Raw genomic sequence first — 18,247 nt, 5'->3', positions numbered from 1 at the left:
CAGAGTCTCATGTTCACTGCTGAGTGACTAGGCTGTCCCTGGAGCTTCACTTCTCCCTGAAGGAGTGCTGAGGTAAGAGATGCACACGTGTGCCCATCTTCCTCTAGGAGCACTGAGGTAATGGATGCATAGAAATGTCTGGCTTTACACAGATTCCCAGGATCCCAACTCAGACTCCTATGCTTGCATAGTAAGCATTTTATCCACTGAGCCTTAACCTCAGCTCCAGAGACATTGAAAAAGAAAACTTTTACATTACATAATCTCTAGAAATATATGTGTCTGCAAGCTCTGCCAAGACTTTCTAGTGTGTTTAGTGCTGATGCTTGCAAATGGTCTACCACTGAGTATTTTTCTATCCTTAAGAAGAACTTTTCTAACGAACCGATATTACCTTCCAGGGAAATTCTAGATCAAATGACATGCAGGGACTTGAGACTCAACGAAAAGAAAATTGGAGAAACAAAGAAAAGAGAGTTTTGAAAAGAAGGAAGTATGAGACAATTGGGTGGGGTTTTTTAAGGCATATATTTTGAATAACAGTCATGAGGTAGCCTTCTCCAATGGTTGGTCTGTTAGGAGATAGCCATATCTACAGGTCTGCTACCAGATACCTCAGCTGGGTGCTTTATGTTTATCATTGTAGAGGGATGGGAGTCTGAAAACATGTGGAACTATAGGGGGTATTGGTTGGGAAAGGAGGCTTTTGAGGATGGGAAAATAGAAAATATGTGGCTTGGAAACATAAAGGATGCCACTGAGATAGAAGCGTATGAGAGTGGCAGGGAGATAAGGGACAAGAGGGTGGGCAAGACCAACAACAGCAAATGAGGTATGAAAATGCCACAATGAGACACTGTGTATGATAACTAAACAATAAAAATGACCACCTCATCCCCCAGCCCAACCCAAGAAGAACGGGAAGAGTCAGGATGCAATGAACTCAGTCAAATTGAGCCTGACCTTGTGTTACACTGTCCCTTCTGCTGGCCTCTTTCCTGAGGAAGAACCAGAGCTAACGGAGCTCCCTTGAACTCATTCAAATCCTGCAGGGGATGTGACAGGAACTCAGAGCTGTTTGCACTCTAAGAGTGTTTGGAACACCAACATGACACACTGGGAGGGGTTTTCCGTGTCCTAAAATGTTTGCACAATAGTAATTCTTGGATAATATGCTGTCTATCTTTTCTCTATACCTCACAAGACCTTTTGCTTATATTCCAGCAAGAAACACATTTTTGCCAACAGCGTGTGATATATTCCAGTCTGCAATGGAAACTGCACAGCATCCTTTTCTTAGAAAGCTGTGGGGAAGGAAGAAACTACTGACTCCGCCGTTTACTTTCCATAAAACCTTAGCTAAGGCTTCAACTTTTCTGAGCATAAATTTTCTTGCATGTGCTGTGGGGTGATAGCCCACATGCTTTAAGACTAAGAACAAAACTGAGTGAGTGAGTGAGTGCAGAGTGAGTGAGTGAAGGCCTGTGGAGGCACTGGTCTGCTTCCCGCTACCTACTTAACACACTGCTAGACTGTTATTATAATTTCAGTTGTTACTATGAGGCCCTAGGGTCAATGGTGGATAGTTCAATAATGGCTTGGTGTTGTACTTTGTGTTTATTGAAGCTGCAAATTTTACACAGTTCTCTTTGGTTTTACGTTCAGAAATAGCTGTTTACGATATGAGTTCTTATTGGCATGCGTGTATGTATTTGGTTCTGAGTATTAAGTGCTCATTTTACAATTCTAAGTATATACTCACCAAACACTAGTGTACCAAATTCTAAGGAAAAAATGTGTATAAAGCCATATCTTATCCCCAACACAATAATAACGGGACCAGCAAACAGGTCATGCCAACAAAACATAAACAGAGAAATATCTGGGTCAAACGAATTCGCAAATTAAATGAATATGTCAAATAGCTGAAGACTGTTCCATCCAAACCCTGCAGAATACATATTCTTTCCATAATTCCATGGGACTTTCTCTAAAAGAGATCATATGGGATATAAAAGAGAAAAAAACTAAAATCATCATGTGGGTTTTATATGACCACAATGAAATAAATTAAGAACTAGACGCCAAGAAAAACTATAGAACACATACGAATTCATGGAAACTATATAACACACTGTTGAATAATTAAGGCTCATCAATGAGATCACAAAGGAAATGTAAAACTTTCTAAGGGTAGATAAAAATGAAAAGACAACATACTCAACCCCAAGGTAGGATTAAAACTTTTCGAAGAGGAAACTTTACAGGTACAACCACCTACATTAAAACTCAGAGGCCCAACAAGCTGGCTTGAGGTTAGGTGTACTCCCTGTCCTTACAGCAGGTCAGGGCTCAATTCCCAGCACCCTTGTTGGGTAGTTAGCGGCAGTTTGTAACTGCAATTCCAGGTGAGCCCATACACTCTTCTGACTTCCAAGGGTGTTAGCACACAGGTGGTGAACATGCACATACTTACACACACACACACACACACACACACACACACACACAGACATGCAAGCATGTGCTCATAAGCACACACACATACACACACAGACACATAAGTATATGCACAAAACACACACACACACAGACTCATGCAAGCATGTGCTCATAAGCACACACACATACACACATAGACACATAAGTATATGCACAAAAAACACACACACAGACACACAGACACACAGACACACAGACACACACACAGACTCATGTAAGCATGTGCTCATAAACACACACACATACACACATAGACACACATAAGTATACGCACATAAACAGACACACACACACACACACACACACACACACACACACACACACCACACAGACATGCACAGGCATGCGCACACTCACAAACAATGAGATACACATAAAATAAACATCTTGGTTTGGAAAAATGGCTCACTGTTTACCAGCACTACACGTTCTTCTAGAGGACCAGGCTCAAGTCCCAGTACCCACCTGGATGGTGGTGGTGCCTGCCTTTGGGAGGAATAGGCAGGCAGATCTCTGAGTTTGAGGCCAACCAGGACTACAGAGTGAAGTTCAGGAAAGCCAGGGCTACATAGAGAAACCCTCTCTCAAAAACAAACACAAACAAAAATAAAAATCAAGTCCTAGCACCCATACAGCAGCTCACAACTCTTCTTAACGCCAGTTCCATGAAATCTAAAACCCTCTTCTGGCCTCTGCTGGCACTGAGCACACATGATGCACAGATGTCCATGTAGGCAAAACGTTCGTAATAATAAAGTGAAAATAAAAATAAGTCATAAAAGTCAATAGATGTACATAGTGGCCCATGCCTTTTATCCCAGCACTTGGGAGGCTGAACAGGCAGATCTCTGTGAGTTTAAGGTCAGCTAAGCCTACATAGCAAATTCTATGTCATCCACAGAAAGACAAATCAGAGATATCTCACATAAATATCAATGTTACTCAGGACCATGGAAAAACAAGAACAAGGCAGACCCAAAATTAGAAGAAAAAATAAATAAGACGAGAGAATCAATTAATAAAATTAAAATGAAGCAAAGTTTAGAGCAGCAACTCAAAAAACAGCCATTCAGAGCCTGCCCCACATGTGGCCCATATCTATACAGCCACCCAAACTAGATAAGATTGATGAAGCTAAAAAAAATTGCATGCGAAAAGGGACTGGATATAGATCTCTCGTGAGAGACACATCCAGAGCATGTCCAATACAGAGGTCAATGCTAGCAGCAAACCACTGAACTGAGAATAGGACCCCCTTGGGGGGAATTAGAGAAAGGATTGAAAGAATTAAAGAGCTTGCAACCCCATAAAAACAACAATGACAACCAACCAGAACTTCCAGGGACTAAACCACTACCGAAAGACTATACATGGACTGACCCAGGGCTCTGACCTCATAGGCAGCAATGAATATCTTAGTAAGAGCACCAGTGGAAGGGGAAGCTCTTGGTCCTGCAGGGGAATATAGGGGGCAGTAAGGGAGATGTATAGGGGGAATACCCGTATGGGGGAGGGAAAAGGGAGAGGATGGGGACTTATGGACAAGAAACCGGGAAGGGGAAAAACATTTGAAATGTATGTAAAGAAATATATCTAATAAAAAAATTTTAAATGAGCAAAGTACAAATGAAGCACTAAATTCTATGAAAAGATAAATGATTTGACAAACCTTAGCCAAATTAAGAAAATAGAGAAAGAAAACCCAGATGAACAATATTAGCAATGAAAGGAAAATATTATATTAAATGCCAATAGAATTTAGAATATTATGAAGCCATATCTTGAAAACTTATGCTACAATAGAAAATCTAAAGAAAGGAATGAATGAGTTTCTAAATACATATGACCAATGAGAATTAACAAAGGAGAGAGAAAATTTAAACACATCTGAAACAAGTCATAAGATTGAAGCAGTAAAATAAAACAGAGTCTCTGCATTTAGAAAATTCATGTATGGGGACTGGAGCAGTTAAGAGCACTTTGCTGGTCTTCCAGATGACCCTGAACCCTAACTGTGTGTGGGGACACGATACTCTCTTATGACATCTACAGGAACCCAGAACACACATGGTATATACTCCCCAACACTCACAAAAACTCATATTTTCTTTTAAACAAATAAAAAAAAAAAGCCCAGGAACAAATTAGTTCATTGCTGAGTTCTACAGGAGCTTTGAAGAACTCACATCAACACTTCTTATAGACCATACTTGCTGATGGAATCAAAGCAAAAATTCTCAATAAGACATTTGAAAACTGAATTTAAAAACACATCAGAAAGATTATTCACCATGACCAAGTTGACTTCCTTGCAGAGATGGAGGAAAGAATCACGGGGGGGGGGGGATGTATTTCACAAATGGACTCAGTGACAGATATCACGTGATTACAGCAAATAAACACTGAAGAGCTTCTCATTTCATGCAACAAGCCTTGCTGGGCCAAAGGAATTACTCAACATTGTGAATCCCTCTCCTAAAGTAAAAGAAATTTGAAAACTACTTGAGCTTCATAGTCAATATATAGCACTTAAATAGGTGGGTCATCAAAGTTAGCCTGGTAATTGAGCCCTCGCAGCATATGTCTTATAATAATATAGAACTAGTTTTTATTGTCTTGAAAAGGGATCATCTTAAGTTACCAAAAAGATGTTTGACAAGTTGTCATCTGTCCTTTTCTTCTGAACTTAGTTTGAAGGGAACCCAGTGTTATTTCCATGTGTGAATAGATTCTTACCCCAAAGTCTACAAAACATTTAGCATTACAAATGCAATATGCAACACACACGTTTTTTGTTTATTTTGGTGATGCAGCTGTTGGCAATGTATACATCTGTGGAATGCGAAAAGCAACTTCTGACAATGTGCCATTGTTGTCTAAGCTATTATGCCCTGGTCTGCCAGTTTCACATGATGTTTGAGGAACTGGGAAAATATGTTACCATATTAGCTAGAAGTGTTGTGTGTGCAGAGAGATCTGAGGGAATAGTTACAGCCTTCATACTTCATTTGTACCAAGCTCTCAGCTGAAATGATCTTCGAGTGGGCAATAATCTCTCCCTGTGCAGAGCTTCAAATATAGAGATAACCTTATGCCAGTTACCTATAACTAGGTGTGCTGTCCACACAGGAGAGCAAGCTGAGATGTAGCTTAAAAGACATATAGAAAACTGCAACCCAGGACCAAAGCCAAGTCAGTGGCTAATATTCTGACAATTATCATCACGAGATATAAACATGAGACATTAAGCTCATTGACAATTATGCAAAGAGCAAAGATAATAAATAAAAAATGCAGAGAAGGGGTTGGGGATTTAGCTCAGTGGTAGAGCACTTGCCTAGCAAGCACAAGGCTCTGGGTTCGGTCCCCAGCTCCGAAAAAAAAAAAGAAAGAAAGAAAAAAAATGCAGAGAAAATGAGATCAAACCTACCGGAAGCAGAATCTTGCTTTCCCTATACTGTATGAAATCTTTTTCATCATCTAAGGTTAATTGTAACAACAATAACAAAGAAAACCTTACCATCTCAGTTTAGAATCCCCAAAGCATTTCTCATTCAGGTCCATATTCCCCAAGGCTCAGCTGCAGATCTGGTCTATACCAACCTTTTGTGTGGACCCAGACTGCCAAGGATGCCTCTATAGACATGTGCCTTGCCCTGCTTTCGGTAATGCTAGGGATCAAAGCCAGGCCTTTGCACATGCCAGGCAAATGTTCTCCCACTAGGCTTTAGCCCCAGTCTCTGTGAAGAAAGTATACTCATTATTGTCTGGTGTTAGGAAATAAGACAGAGGGTAGATAATATAAAGTTCCCCAAACTTCTCCCCAGAACTTATCCTCAGAAGTGCACACATTGTCTCTACATACGGGCTACTCCTGGTCCAAAAGGGAAGGGGCACTTTAAGAATGGATGGCCAGTCTGGCCCTTTACATGCTCGCTCACAGCTGCTTTGGGAAAGACGCAATTATTGCGTGAACTCAAAGTATGATGTGCTATCCTACCCAGGCTGCAAAACGCGCTAGAATCCTCAGAGCGAGTAGCCACAGCGAATGCTTAATATTATGTGTTCCGTTTCATAGATGAAAAGAAACAGGCTCACCTACCTGTTCCTAAACATGCAATTCAGGACACTACGTACTTGATTATGCTCCCGTCCAGTTAGTAGGTCCATCATGGCTTCTTTTACACACAACTGCTTCCCACTGTTTTAGGCCCTGTGTAAAAGGAGGGACGAAGCTACGGCCGCAGATGGTGCAACTGTCTTGTTGGGGCCCCCACTCTTGAGATTTCTAGATTTTTCTTTAATAAAAACCCACTGGCAGGCTTGGAAGGGTCTGTTCTAAACACTCCCTTTCGTAGCTAGTTTTGTACGGCTATCCCTTCTTAGAGATTACAAACTCTTTCTTTCTACATCTCCCCACTGCTGACTATTAAACGCACCCCTCACATTATCTCCACACACCCCAAGCCTTTTTAGCAAATCTTTGTAGTAAACAGATGGATGCTCTGTGTTGCTGGGAGACCAGTTCGTATGTAGAATCCAGTCCAAAGGGAGAGGAAGGAATTGCTGCAGATCGTGGTGGGTATGGGCATCTCTCTTCCTCTCCCCTCTTCTTCCTCCTTGCTTTTTGTGACTGGCTCGTTGCCTGGAAGCTGAACAACACTGAGCAGGTCACCTCCCCTCAGTAAGTTCCAGTTTCCTCAACTCAAGAAATGCTTGAGAATAGAAATGCTATTCACCCATGGGCACTTTGTGAATATTTAATTGAAATAATGTTTGTCAAGCTCTTAGCAAGGTGTTTTCTTGGTTGACAGAAATAAGTTGTTGCTGTTTATTACGGTCAGCAAAGGTGACCCATTAAGGGGTGAGGGTGAGCTCCTTCTCCTTAAGTTCTAAGAGAGTTTGACTCAGGCTGGACTGGAAATTGCTTGTTATCTATCATTAAAAGGAGATTCATTTACGGGACTAAATCCTTTATGTTCAACACCAGTTTAGTCCTTGATGTTTTCTAAGGACTTCACACATAGCCATGAAGATTACCTACCTGTCTGATTAAGATCAACTGATTCCAGTTCCAGCCACACTCTATGCTGGCGCGTGCCAGCATACACACACACACACACACACACACACACACACACACACACACACACACACACACCCTCTTTCCCCTTCCTTCTCCAGTCCTCTCTCCCACCCTCCTTCCTGCTCTCCAGACTACACCCCAGTTTCCTCCCAGCTCCTACTTCCTGGAAGGGACATAGCAGTATATTGTCCCAGACTGGACCCCAGAATCTGAAACCGTCTAGCCACAAGAAGCCTTTCCATGCAGGCTTTGGATAATGACTGGAATGATCTATGGTGGCTTTGTCATAGAGAAGTCACTAGAGTGAATGCGTGTCTCCCCTGACATTGGGTGCTCTTTTCTTACCGGAAGCCCCTAACTTCTCTTGCAGCCAGCAGCCTTCTTGATGAGGACATTAGTCCACTGTTGCCAGCCAGCAGCCCCAAAGTTTCCCCGGAGCCTAGAGCAGCTTTTGCGTCCGCACGGGGTCTGGACCAATGTGAGAGGGTTGTGCTTAGCCCACCCGGACGCCCTCCCCCGTGGAGCGTGCGGTTGGCCAATGACAGCCTGGCCCTGATGGCTTGGCTTTCTCCCCTCCTCTGTTGCTGCTCCCCAGCCCACTCTGCCCCGCCCACCCCTCTCTGGCTGGGCTTGCCTCCCGCTCAGCTAGCTTAGCGAGCGCAAAGCGCTGACGAGCCCCGGAGCTGGCACAGGCAGTCAGCGCTCTCCGCCTGGGTCCCAGGTCAGCTGCCCACCGCCTGAAGTGGCTTCTGACCCTAGGAGCTGTGGGTCACACGAACTTCCTGAAGGGAACCGGTGCGAGAGAAGACAGAGTAAGGGCGAGCCATGGACCCTGTGAGCCAGGTAGAACTGAACAGGACAGGCAGGGTGGTTGGCCTAGGATTGGGGAATGCCAGGGACGCCGATACACTGGACAGGTGTTCCCAGCCTTCTGCTCATACTTTTTACTTTCTCTCCCATCTCTCGTTCATCCGTAGCTGGCCTCTGCGGGAACCTTTCGGGCACTGAAGGAACCCCTTGCCTTCCTGCGAGCCCTGGAGTTGGTGAGTAGCTGGCAGGCATCTAGCTGCCAGGTAGAAAGAGGTCAAGTGGGGTGCTCTCTGCCCGGTTCTGTTCATAGCCAAGGGTCGAGCCTCCTCCTATTCTGCCTGCTCCAGAGGTGCGGTTCTGGGGCTACTAGACAGGGTAGAGGTCACATTGGGATTCCAGGTGAAATGTAGATGCATTTATGCAGGAGCTCGAATCAATTCCCTTTGCAGCTTGCTGGCCAGTAGGGTCTGGTCCGGGAAGCAGAGGAGGTGGGATTGAGGAGAAGCCTTCACAGAGCTCTCTTCAGTACACTTGTGAGCCCTAGACCAGACTGGGTAGGGAACCATTACAGAGGAGAGCTGCAAGGACTTGTCCAAGCTGGAAAAGTTGGTCAGCACTCGGACAGCTTCTGTTTTCTGTGTGGATACTCAGATCGCTGAGACTCACTGACTAGAAGCTCCAGCTACAGTATACTCCAGGAGGCTTTAGAGAGAGGATAGTATAAGTGAGGAGGACTTCCCTAGTATCATCTTTCTACCGTGGCTACTGTTTTTTTTTTTTGTTGTTTGTTTGTTTGTTTGTTTTTTTCTTTTTTTTTTTTCAGTCGAATCCTTGATAAGCTTTCTCTAGGGTTTGGGCTGTGGGAACTTATATTGCGTCTCTGAATCGTTTCTGATTTAAAAAGCCACCTCAAGAGTCCTGTGATAATCTGTCTGTAGATGGGAGCAAGGCACGAAAATGGTTACTCACGAGGCCTCATGGAGCAATGCCAATGTTGTTGGCTGGAATGACAGTTATCCGGAGTGAAGTCTACAGGTCACACATTTCGTCTTGCTGGGAGCTCTGGAAGGCTAGAGAAGCCATCTGAACAGAAAGTTCAAAGCCCGTCATGTGGCATTAATCACAGGCGATAACATGGACCAGCTAGGAAATTATGTAAGAGCCTGTTCTGTGCTTCAGACTCGGAGAGAAGGGTGTGTGTCTGGCTTTCACTACACAAGTGTGATGCATGTTTACCTCACAGTCTAGTGGTAATCACATCTTCCCTGTGAATTGACCTGAACCACAATGCTCGATTGGATCAGTTTAACCTCTTCAAGAAAGTTCTTTAGGAAGGCTCCAGCTACTGGCTTTCAATTGGCTATTCTGATACTATATTCTCTCTCTCTCTCTCTCTCTCTCTCTCTCTCTCTCTCTCATATGTGTGTGTGTCTGTGTGTCTGTGTGTCTGTGTGTCTGTGTGTCTGTGTGTCTGTGTGTACATGAAGGCCATGGTTAGTGCACATGTGGAGGTCAGAGGACAACATATAAGATTTGGTTCTCTCATATGTTTGTTCACTTATATGGATTCCTGGGATTGAACTCAGACTGTGAGGTTTGGCAGAAAGTGCGTTTATCAGCTGTAAAATGACATGGCAGCCGTAATATTGGTTGGTTGGTTTTGCTTTTTTTCCTTGTGGCCAAGTCAGGCAAACCTACTCTACTCACAGTTGAAAGACCTTTCAGCTGTCTTCCTTAACCCCTGTCTCACATTCATTAACTTAGTCATCAACTATAACATCTTGTGAAGGCATAGCTTTTTAAAAAATCAAAATAAGACTTTAGTTGTCAACTTATCCCCTCAAAGTTCAGAAACCTGACATCGTGTTCTGATAGAACATATGACTATCTCACATTGTCATTTACTTGGAATGTCCCTCATTCTTCAGCAGGAATTTTGCCCATCAAATAAGGTCTCTATTCATAGATTTCAAAAGCCTGGTCAATCTGAGTAAGTTTGCTTCGATAATAGCTTTCTGGACAGCAAATTAGAATGCTGGGAAGACGACATTTGTCAACCATCGTTCAAAACAAACCCCTGTGGTTAATCCTCAAATGCATCAATGCTGAAGAAGCAAGAGTCTGGGTCACACTGTCTCTCCAAAGCTCAGAGTCACTGCTATTTACCCCAGTGACTTTGTCTCTCTTCACGTTCCAGGCCTAAAGGAGATGTTTGTTCTTAACTAAAACATTAACTCCTCAGTAAAGACCGTCCCATACTCCTCCCCATTTCTTACCCCTAAACTGAGTGACTCACATCACTCTCTGGGCTTCTGTTACTTATTGGTCTATTATTATCTATATGTTATCTATTATTATCTATTCATAAGGAGCATCACACTGCATTGTATTGTACTATAGGCCATTTTGCCTCTAGACAGGGATAACAGCACTTGGCAGGTGAAGAGCTGATATACCCTTGTGTGTGTGCAGTGACATGTGTAGCTGCTCTGAGACATATGCACCCTATATGCAGATGACAGTGACATCAGGAGGAAGTATAGTTTCTGGTACAATACATATTTGTTCTGTCTCTGTGTCTTCTACTAGTCCCATTCAGAACATGTGGTGAACAGTGGGCGATCTGGAAAACTGTCCATTGGCAACGATAGAGCACTCACCATAGCCAGTTTCTCGTCCTTTGTAGAAGTCGACAAAGTGATAGAAAGTGGCTTTGAGGCTGAGAGTCTCCAGTCTTTAAGCTATAATCCTTGTCAGCATCTATAGTCATGGAAATGAGGTCCACAAGAAGATGTGTGCTTCTGTAGTCCTCTTGTTGCTGTAACAAATCTCCTTAAATCGAATACTTGTTATATCAGAAATATTTCTTTCCCACAGTTCTGACTGCTGAAAGCTTCAATCAAAGGTTGACAGACTCTGTGTCTGGCAAGAGCCCACTTTCTGGTTCACAGATGGCACCCTCCCTGTGTCCTCACCTGCCCCTTTTAAGGGCACCAGTGCTGTTCATGAGGTCTCTGACCTTGTGAGTGATCCGGGTCACAAATGTGCTACCATCCAATCGCCCTTTGGGTGATTAGGTTTCAACATGCAAAGATCGGGAAGCACACTTACACGTAAACCGCAGCAATGTGTTCAAGGATATTTATTACAACCTCATTTACAGTAGAAAAATAGAAACAACCATTAAATCATGTAGGGAAATACTTAAAGCTGAAATTTGTGCAAATAGTGAAATATGCTGCCACTAAAAACAATGAATTACGTTAAATATCTATTTACATGCAGGGTGATGCCCATATACTGTCTAAAATGAGTCCAGACATGGCGGTATGCAAGTGTACCCCAAGGACTAAGGAGGCTGGGGGAATCATCCTGGGATGCACGGTGGTATCCTGCTTCAAAACAATTTTTAAAAACAGAAAAGAAAGCAAATAAACTTTCTTTTTTTTTAAACACTTCATAAAACTTTCAAAGGAGGAATAATATTCTCTCCATAAGTCTGCATGTAAATCACATAGTCCATCAGATATGTGTGTTACCTGCCCAGCCCAACATGCTCTCTACAGAACTACAGAGTGTGGGAGTGTGTCTGTGTGTTTCTGTGTGTTTTATACCAGCATGTAGGGAAGCATGACAATCCATAAAATTTAAGTAATAAATAGTGAATTTTTTTTGGACAAGATATAGTTTGGCAGTTAGTAGTAGAGAATGGGACAGGTTGAAGGAAAGTCATGAAGGTCAGAAGTACAGATATGTTACCTGTGCACAGTCATACATGTGAGTGCTTCTTAGAAACTCACGTTGTAAGACTTTTCCCATGTATGGACCATTCGAACTGATTCCCATGCAAACACATCCCCTTAGGGGGATGATACGTTTTATATGTTCTTTCCTTATGAAGAGCTTGTAGATGAAATAAATTTAAACTCTTAGTAACATAAAAAAGCATGGCAGGAAAGAGTCAGCTACTTTCCATCACTTCCTGGCAAAGCTTCTCCACCCTTGATCTCTTTTAAGGGATGGGGTGAGGAAACCGCCATTAACCCTTGAAAGCCAGAGATTCAAAACACAAATCTGAGTCCGGTCATTAATTTACTTTATTACATGATGAGAAATTATGTCCTATAAAGCTCTTAAACCATTATTTGGAAATGTTATAAAATATCCAATTTATCTAGTTTTTATGTTTTGAAAAGCCATGAACATATCATACCATCCAATCTTCTACTGGCCATTCTTATTTTGTTACTTCAGTACTGCTAATGGCCTCCTCTCTCTCTCCCTCTCCCTCTCCCTCTTCTCCTCTCTCTCCCCTCCCCTCCCCCTCCCCCCTCTTTCTGTATATATATATATGTGTACATACATAAATTTGTATATATATATATATATATTTATATATATATATGTAAAAATTTGTTGCAAACACATTGCTTTCTTTCTTCTGCTATTTATAAGCTCTGGACTTACACCTTGGTTTTTGTGTAAGGTGGAGAGTGGACTCAACATGTTTGCGTTGTTCAGGACATACTAATGCTTTAAATGCTAGCCCTATTGGAACAGTTCTGGGACTTCTGGTCCCTAATGATGCTATGTGGCTTGCTTAGTCCCTTAGCACTTTGCTGCAGCTCTAAGAGTCTCTAGATTCTGCCCTTATGGAATCAACTTACTCCATTCCTCAAATCCTCATTCTCTGATATCCAGTGCTAATCATACTGTAAGTTGGCCACTACTCTGGACCTCACGTTTCTATTCTAGCTCCCATTTCTGTATCTTTACCTCCATCATGAGGCCAGCCCACCCAGAAATTTGGTCTATTTAAACGGTAGCACTAGGATTTATACAATCTCCACTTCCAAACCTAAATTCAAAGCTATGTTCTCCAAGAAACATCCCACCCGTTCTGCGTTCTTGCTATCAAGAGATAGCACACGTAATCCCTGGTATCAGTAACAATCAACTGATACCTATAACAGAGTGTAATATAACGATGGTCACACTTTCAAACTTCTAGAAAGAGAGGCGATAATAACTACATCCCTCTGAGAGCTCCGTAGGAAGTCTCATGAGCATGATGGTTTTTATGATGCCATCTTATCTTGGGGCTCAAAAATTCTAACTAACTCATTAGAACAAATCCAATAGGAATGCCAAAGCCAAGACTTGGCTGCCTCACTCCATGCTGTATTTTCTTTCAATGCTACAGTCTTCTCCCATTAGGAAAGTGCTCAGTGTCTTGGATCCCAAAGTTTCAAAGAAGTTTTAAAAGCCAATAGTGTCTTATTTTGTGGACCCATCAAGATACATATTTGAGACTTTTTCTGAAATTGCCAGGAATATCATTTTTTTAGCAAAAATTCAACAGCTATCCAACAGATATCTATTGTCTTATATTTGGCTTCATTTTTCTGCTCATCATTAGTTAACCAAGGAAGTTTTAATTAAAACCATCTTTTCACATAAAATATCTACAAGAGACTTTTATTATAAAGTCAATATTCTAATCACATTTTACTGTCATTCTCTTGCTTTGCATGATGAAGCAACCCCCCAATATAAACAAAATGATGAATTGTGATATAAAACATCAAAATCCTGAGTGGCACTCTGCCATTAAGGGCCCGATGCATTTGGAACTAAGTTAATGTGGTGGATTTAATTATAACCTTCTCATCTCTGACAAAATTGTGTTCAGTTGGAATATGAATGGACACATGCATGGTGCTTAGCTGCCCCCCAGAATTTAACACATAAGGCTTTTCTGAGTTTACTGAGGCAGATGGAGTGAGGCCCATCAGAACAGGGACAAATAATACAAGGAAATTTCTTTCAAGAGGATTCCAAGCTCTGCCTGCCACAGGTATAAAGTGAAGAGGAAAATAGTCATGTGTTAGTTCAAAAAAATTTCTAGACCTGCAAGAATCAGGACTTCTTAGTGTCTCTGTCTTCCGTGGGCTTTTTTCACTTCTGTTGCATTTATGCATATTCTTTTTCAGGTATTAACTTAGCCCTTTGGTAGGAATATGTTTCCTCACCTGGACATTGGAGAAAACACCCCTTGCCTGCCTCCCCACTGTGCCAGGAGTGTTAAAAGAAGCCATGCATGTAAAAGTGCATATTAAGCAAGGGTCCCGGCAGCAAAAGAATGTGACTCTGAGAGCAGCAGACTGCTGGATGGAGAGTGTGGCGGGGAACATGTGGTGAGGTGTGCAGTTTGGGAGCTTGAGCTCTACTCCCCTCAGGGCTGAACCCTTCTCTCTTAAACAGCCTCCACCCTTTAGCCTCTGCCTCAGACTCCTCAGAAGTCACAAGTGTGAGTAAGACCCAGATGTGGGACATGGCTCAGCCAGCAAAATGCTTGTTTTGCAAGCATCAGGACCTATTTGTTCCCCCAAAGTCAGTCACGGTGGTGTGAACTTATAATCCCAGCACTGAGAGGGGGAGACAGGATGATCCTTGAGACTTGGTCTTCAATCAAATAGTGGAGAGATCTTGCCTCTAAAGAAATGAATGAATAAGTAAACAAGTAAACAAACAAACAAACAAATAAATAAATAAATAAATAACTTTGAATGATGCTAAGACAAATATGCAAGGCTGCCCTCTGGTTTCCAAACATACTTGTGAGCACACACACATGCACACACATACAAACACATTATCCATTGATTCGCACATGTATGCACACACACACACACATGAGGAGACATATGAAAGAAAAAGTTGAACATAACTCATCACCCAAGCAAACATGCACATGAGATAAGTCTGGATCACCCTTGCCAACCCCCTTTTCTGTTCTGCACATGTCTCATATTGCCTGGACATTTGAAAGTCCTGGTAATTAATGGTTTCTTGCTGATGAGGTGTCTTTCAAACATGCCAATTTCTCTGCTTAGAACATACTCCATTTCTCATCTTACCCAACCCCAACTGGCTAGTGAATTATTTTTCACTTGGGTGTCATTCTAGATAGGGAGGTGTTGCTCACTGACGTTGACATCTTGATGGTATCTAGAGCATACTTCCTCGTGATACATTTGCATTCTAGCCAAGATAGAATGTTGTCTTATTCATCTGCACATTCTAAAGATTTAGTGCAGCTCTTGGAATACAGAAAAGCTTACTCCAAGAACATCTACCAATCCTTCTATAGCTCCCAAGACCAAGGGTTTACTCACTATTCGGTGGAAGAGGTGAGGGAAGGAGGGAAGAAAGAAACAGAATGGAGGAAGAATAAATGAATTCTAGATAACACAGTCCTTTCCTGTAATCTGCTGTGAGGTAGAATTGCAAGGGCCTCATGGAAGTACATGATAAACTGTCAATCTTAGTTGTGAAAGAGATTACCTCACATAAACAGAGTGAAATGTGGATGAGAAAGGGGTATTATAGACCTTTTCACCATTTAGCAACATAGGAGAACCCTTATAAAAATAATAGGTAAGTGCTAAGTGACCCAAGCAGCAAGAGTCCATAGCATGGTGGCTGCCATTCCAGGATTTAGACACAGTCCTGCCTGCCTTCTCAGCATAGTCTCCTTGTGGATCTCACTCATTCTACCCAGGATTCTCATCTGACACCCTGAAGGAAGGGATTTGATTGCCTTGGCTGGTCATTTTTTTTTCAGTTTAACCCAACTGTCAACCCCAGGCCATATTCTAAGCCAATAAAGTAGCATATGGATTCATTGCCCATGGGTCAAATGTCCACTGTTATTCTGTCACTCATGGCCTGATTTTAAAGGATCATAAAAATCAAGCCACTCTCCTCTAGATCATCCTTTCTAATGGAGCAGTGAAAGGGACGATCTTTAAAGTTATGGCCATAACAAGCCCAGTGAAGGGTTTGGATACAGGTGTTAAAACTAGATGGTTTCCAACAGATGAATGGACAATGGAAATGGGGTGTGTGTGTGTGTGTAAGTATATGTGTTGTGTAGGTGTGTGTGGGTTTAAGTATATGTGGTGTGTATAAGTATGTGTTTTGTGTGTGTATGTCTGTGTAAGTATGTGTGGTGTTTGTGTAAGTATATGTGTGGTGTGTGGTATGGTGTGTGTATGTATGGGTGTGTGGGGTGTATGTGTAGTGTGAAGTGTGTTTTTTGGTGTGATAGAAAACAGAAAATATGAAGAAACATCATTTGCTTGCTTTGTGTGCTAAATGCTGTCTGCTTAATGAAGGAGAACAAGGATTAGTTGATATGCAAAATTCACCTAAGATCTGAAAAAATATGCATTTTGAGTCAGCCATGTACTAGAGTTTGGGCCATTTAATTTAGTTTAATTTAATTTAATTTAATTTTTTTTAAGTTGTGATGTCTTTACATGGGTATCATAAGTGTCACATCATTTGCTTGCTTGTAGGGGTTACATGTTAGCAAAACCTTTAGCAGTGTCTGACCTGTACCACAGCTATGGGACTGTAACTGGGGAAGACCTTGTTGAAGATGCTGCTATACTTACAATTGCAATGAACTCTCTCTAGACTTCTAGATTTGTATAAACACAGTTTTCACAGTATTACACTAGTAATTAATGATGCTTTGTGTGTGTGTGTGTGTGTGTGTGTGTGTGTGTGTGTGTGTGTGTGTGTGTTTCTATTATCTTCCCACTGGAACAAGGTGCATGGTGAGGCAACCATAAGCCATAATATTCTAATAGTGTTAATTCTAATATGTAGATAAAAACAGCTTTCTAATTGTTGTCAGTGACTTATGTGATTTCTTATTACATTCTGAGGGCTACTTAATAGACTTGCTTACAAATTGGGTGCTCAAATCATTTTCCTAAATTCAGATAACAAGTAAATCACAAAGGATGTGAATATGACTGGACACCAAACTCCATGTTCTGGATCATCTTCCTCAATTCTCTCCATTACTAGAGACTCCTCATTCATGCACAGGTGTCAATGATTTCCCCCACTGAAAACAATAATAAAAAAAGATGTGAATCTATAACTGTATCTATCATTTATTAATAAAATACAAGGCTTTAAGAAGTTTACATTTTTCTTCTCATTCTTAATTCAGTTCCATTTCTACTAACAAAGAAACCAGAAAATGAAGCAAAATTTAAATGCTATGTGTCCTAAAATAACTTTTCATGGAATTCTTATTGCTCAAAAAGATTCCTGTTTCTTCAGAAAATTTTATTTATCTTGTATATCTTATAGAATATTCATTTACTAGCCCACTCCCTAAGGAAAAGCAAATTCAGAAATCTGTTATGGACATATGCCTAGGAAGGCATCTGAGGAATTCAGAAAATCTCTAGATCCTTAGCAAAGTTATAAACACTTAAATTCCTTTGGATGTTTGGGAATTTACTTAAGCCAAATGAGTCCCCATCACTGGTGATGGGAAATGCATGAATTTTGTCTGCTTCCTGCACTTGAGAACTGAGGCTCCTTAGATTCGTTATTTGAAGAATGAGTGTGCCAAACGTGAGGAGATTCCTCTGTGGTGTTAACAGGACGTACTCACCCATCCATCTGCTCGAGCGTAGACTGCTTGTCTCCGCTTTTGTACCATGACTTCACCTGATGGTTTTGCTTGTACCTGATGGACAGATTGTTGACATGCTGGAATCCTTCCTGAAGTAGAGGGCCAAAGTTACAAAGGGAAAAAGACTGGGATTGAATAATAGTTCTGGATGCCTGGCAGGTGCTCGCCCATGATTAGAGTGAAGCATGGAGATCCCGAGGAACACTGCACCTGGACAGGAGGTGACTGGCTAGAGATTATAATATGATTCAGAATGTGCTGACGGGCCAGGTATGATGGTATATGCATTTAGTTTCAGACCTCAGAAGGCAGAAATAGCATATATATATATGTATATATATATA

At 41.7% G+C, this 18,247-nt stretch overlaps 1 protein-coding gene and 1 long non-coding RNA gene across 2 annotated transcripts in view; one reads left to right on the top strand and one right to left on the bottom strand.

The window, feature by feature from the left end:
- Positions 1-8,068, bottom strand: part of LOC102552767 (uncharacterized) — a 38,296-nt gene extending 30,228 nt beyond the window's left edge. The window contains exons 1-2 of the long non-coding RNA XR_005493859.2: positions 7,934-8,068; positions 6,640-6,715 (exon numbers count right to left, since the gene is read on the bottom strand). This is a non-coding gene — a long non-coding RNA (uncharacterized LOC102552767). The remainder of the gene's footprint in view (positions 1-6,639; positions 6,716-7,933) is intronic.
- A 52-nt stretch (positions 8,069-8,120) lies between these two features.
- Positions 8,121-18,247, top strand: part of Synpr (synaptoporin) — a 326,948-nt gene continuing 316,821 nt past the window's right edge. The window contains exons 1-2 of the mRNA XM_039093644.2: positions 8,121-8,431; positions 8,566-8,631. Coding sequence (XP_038949572.1) covers positions 8,414-8,431; positions 8,566-8,631 — 84 coding nt within the window. The 5' untranslated portion in view covers positions 8,121-8,413. The remainder of the gene's footprint in view (positions 8,432-8,565; positions 8,632-18,247) is intronic.

This window comes from Rattus norvegicus, chromosome 15 (assembly GCF_036323735.1).
Source record: "Rattus norvegicus strain BN/NHsdMcwi chromosome 15, GRCr8, whole genome shotgun sequence".
Lineage (NCBI taxonomy): Eukaryota > Metazoa > Chordata > Mammalia > Rodentia > Muridae > Rattus > Rattus norvegicus.
The sequence above is the reverse complement of the archived record's forward strand: the minus strand, read 5'-3'. Positions and strand labels throughout refer to the sequence as shown.